The following is a 3,479-nucleotide window of genomic DNA, read 5'->3' as shown; positions in this document are numbered from 1 at the left end:
CCTCCCGTTGTGGCTATTCTAACCTAAGATAAAATAAGATAGAGGGTAATAGACGCATGTATCCTCACTAAACTTTCTAATCTATTGAAATTTGATCCTATTCACAACGGGAATATGTTTTATTACTATAGTTAATCTACAGTACTTAGTAAACATTTAATTACTTTCTTCTTCCGTAACTTTATTTAAGTAGATATTATCTTCTTATTCTTTGATGAATATACTATATTTAGGGATACATTTTAAATACCAGAATGCACTTTATTTCAAGACAGAGGGAGTATGTTTTAATAAAACAAAGAGAGCCGCAAATGAAGGTCACAAACAACACGTACGATCGACTGTAGCCTATAAATACTACATCTCCTTGGCTCCAAGCCACCTCCACAGTTGCCACTTAATTAATATTACGCCGGCGTCAATGATGGCAAGAACACCAACAACAATCTTGCACCTCCTCGTAACCCTTGTTTGCATCCTCTCCACCAGCGCAAGAACTTCAGCTTATTCCAGCGATGTCGTCGTCGATGCATTCCTCGGCTGCCTCTCCGCGGACATTCCGCCTTCCCTCATCTACACCCCAGCAAACAACAGCTACTCCTCGGTCCTTCTGTCCTCTGCCCGGAACCTCCGCTACGCCCTGCCAGAGCCAGACACATGCACGAGGCCGCTCGTGATCGTTGCGGCCACCAAGCCCGCCCATGTCCAGACCACCGTGCTCTGTGGCCGCCGCCATAGCGTCCACGTCCGCACGCGCAGCGGCGGCCACGACCACGAGGGCCTCTCCTACGCCTCCGTCGACCCCCACCGGCGGGATTTCGCTGTGCTCGACCTCGCTGCGCTCCGCGCTATCGACATGGACGCCTCGAGAGCCGAGGCCTGGGTCGGGTCAGGCGCCACGATCGGCGAGCTCTACTATGCCGCCGCCGCCACCAACCGCACGCTCGGCTTCCCCGCTGGAAGCTGCCCCACCGTCGGCATCGGCGGCCACCTGAGCGGCGGTGGATTCGGCGTGCTGTCGCGCAAATACGGCCTCTCCGCCGACAACGTCCTCGACGCCGTGGTGGTGGACGCCGAGGGGAGGCTGCTGAACAGGAGCACCATGGGGGAGGACCTGTTCTGGGCCATCCGAGGCGGCGGCGGCGAGAGCTTCGGCGTCGTGTTGTCCTGGAAGGTGCGGTTGGTGCCGGTGACGGAGACCGTCACCGTGTTCAGCATCCGCCGGCGGAGGAACGAGTCCGCCGTCGACCTCATAACCAAATGGCAGGCGATCGCGCCGGCCCTCCCCAGAGACCTGTACCTCCGCGTGATGGTGCAGAACCAGCAGGCGGACTTCGTCGCCCAGTTCCTCGGCCGGTGCAGCAGCCTCGTGGACACCATGCGAGGTCACTTCCCGGACCTAGGAATGGCGGAACAGGACTGCCAGGAGATGAGCTGGGTGAAATCCACCGTCTTCTTCTTCTACGGCACGGCGGACTTGCCGCCGGAGGTGCTCCTGAACAGAAGCAGCAACCCATACTACCACCTCAAGGTGAAGTCCGACTACGTGCAGGAGGCCATGCCAAGGCACGCGTGGGAGAGCATATGGTCAAACTGGCTCGAGAAGCCCGAGGCGTCGACGTCCCTGCTCCAGCTCGACCCCTACGGCGGCCGGATGGGCAGCATCTCGCCGTCGGCGACGCCGTTCCCGCACCGGAACTACCTCTACCAGCTGCAGCTCTACGCGGTCTGGTTCGACGACGACGACGACAACAACAGGACGGCGGCGCTGGAGTTGGAGAAGCGGATGACGAGCTGGGTGAGGGGAGCGCATGACGATGTGACGCCATATGTGTCCAAGAACCCAAGAGCTGTGTACGTGAACTGCAGGGACCTGGACCTAGGGACCAACGAGCTGGATGGTAACGTCACCAGCTACGCCAAGGCTAGGGTTTGGGGGGAGAAGTATTTCAATGACAATTTCAATAGGCTGGCGGCCGTGAAGAGCAAGGTGGATCCTCACGACTTCTTCAGGAATGAGCAGAGCATCCCTCCTCTTCCTGCTAGCTAGCTAGCAGCTTTGGAACACACACGTCCCGTGCTAGCTAGCTAGCTAGCTGTTGATCGTCGGCAGTCAATTCCGTAGTATGTACGTGGCTCCTACTTACTACTACATCTATCGTGTCAAGTGGCGGCGTGTGCCAGCTGCTTGTTGGCTTGTTCAAAATCATATATATATTATCGACTACTGTATTTGTTTGTTCAAACATGAGATCTGCATGCATATGCACAAAATAAAAAGTCCATTTATCATGCATTATTGCTTATTACTTACTCTCTCCATCCCTGTTATGGTATAGCGTGATACACGTTGCATGCCAACGTCCAGGCGACGGACGCGGCCACGACGTGAGACTTGTTCCACGATGTACACTTGCGGTTGCCAAAGAGCAACGTGTTGTAACATGTATATGTACTGAGATGATCAATGAAAACTGCTGTTGGCTCTCATTCTATTCTTCTTCATGGTATCAGCTGTCCAGGTTTCTCTCCTTGCCTAAATCCTCCGCCTCGCCGCACTCTCGCCGCGCCCTCACCGCCAACCGCGCCGCCGCTGCACCTTGCTGCGTCCTGATCCTCTTCCATGGATCTCAATCCCCTCTTCGATGCTGACATCGAGGACGACAACTCTTCCTCCTCTTCCGATGCCGGCCTGTCCTTCGCCGCCGGCGCCGGTTCTGATGCCCCCACCCCTCCTGTCGCAGTTCTCCAAACTGTGAACATCAAATCTCATGTTCCTGTTGTTCTTGAACTTGCCAATCCCAACTATGATGAATGGCGTTGCTTCTTTGACGCCTTTCTCGGCAAATTCAATCTTGTTCCCCATGTGTCCGTGGCACCAACCATCGATCAACGCCGCGATCCGGACTGGGTCGTCATTGATCAGTGCATCGTTAGCTAGATCTACATCTCCATCTCCAAGGACGTGCGCAACATCGTGTGCGCCCCCAAAGCCACGGCATACAGCATCTGGCAGAAGATCCACGATCAATTCCGCGACAACGAACTCCATCGCGCCGTCTATCTGGAAGCTGAGTACCGCAACCTCGTTCAAGGGGACATGGACATCACCCAGTACACCGGTCGCCTGAAGCAGCTCGCCGATGCCCTCCGCGACGTCGGCCAACCGGTCAAGGAGACCAGTCAAGTTCTCACCATGCTCCGCGGACTCAGCTCCAGGTACCGCCATGCCATCCCGGCCATCACGTCGCGCCAACCGCCACACACCTTCCTCTCCGCCAGGTCCTATCTTCTTCTGGAGGAACAATACGACAAAGAGCACGCCAAGACCTCAGCCCAGCATGCTCTCCTCACCGCCGGGGGATCCGGGGGATCCCGATCGTCGTCATCCACTGCGGGCGAAGGCGGGTCCTCCTCCAACAACAACCCGCCTGCACCCCCTCCTGTCTCCGGCAACACTGGCGGACCGACCTCGCGCA

The 3,479-nt window shown here is 56.2% G+C and overlaps 1 protein-coding gene across 1 annotated transcript; it reads left to right on the top strand.

The window, feature by feature from the left end:
* LOC8069230 (berberine bridge enzyme-like 18) lies at positions 402 to 2,285 on the top strand. The gene has a single exon (XM_021450495.1). The coding sequence runs from the start codon at positions 422 to 424 to the stop codon at positions 2,048 to 2,050; it is 1,629 nt and encodes a 542-aa protein (XP_021306170.1). The 5' UTR covers positions 402 to 421; the 3' UTR covers positions 2,051 to 2,285.

The sequence above is a fragment of the Sorghum bicolor genome, chromosome 10 (genome assembly GCF_000003195.3).
Source record: "Sorghum bicolor cultivar BTx623 chromosome 10, Sorghum_bicolor_NCBIv3, whole genome shotgun sequence".
Lineage (NCBI taxonomy): Eukaryota > Viridiplantae > Streptophyta > Magnoliopsida > Poales > Poaceae > Sorghum > Sorghum bicolor.
The sequence above is the reverse complement of the archived record's forward strand: the minus strand, read 5'-3'. Positions and strand labels throughout refer to the sequence as shown.

Bases quoted from the DNA above. Each gene is read 5' to 3' on its own strand.
- LOC8069230 (XM_021450495.1), top strand. From the start codon at position 422: ATGATGGCAAGAACACCAACAACAATCTTGCACCTCCTCGTAACCCTT.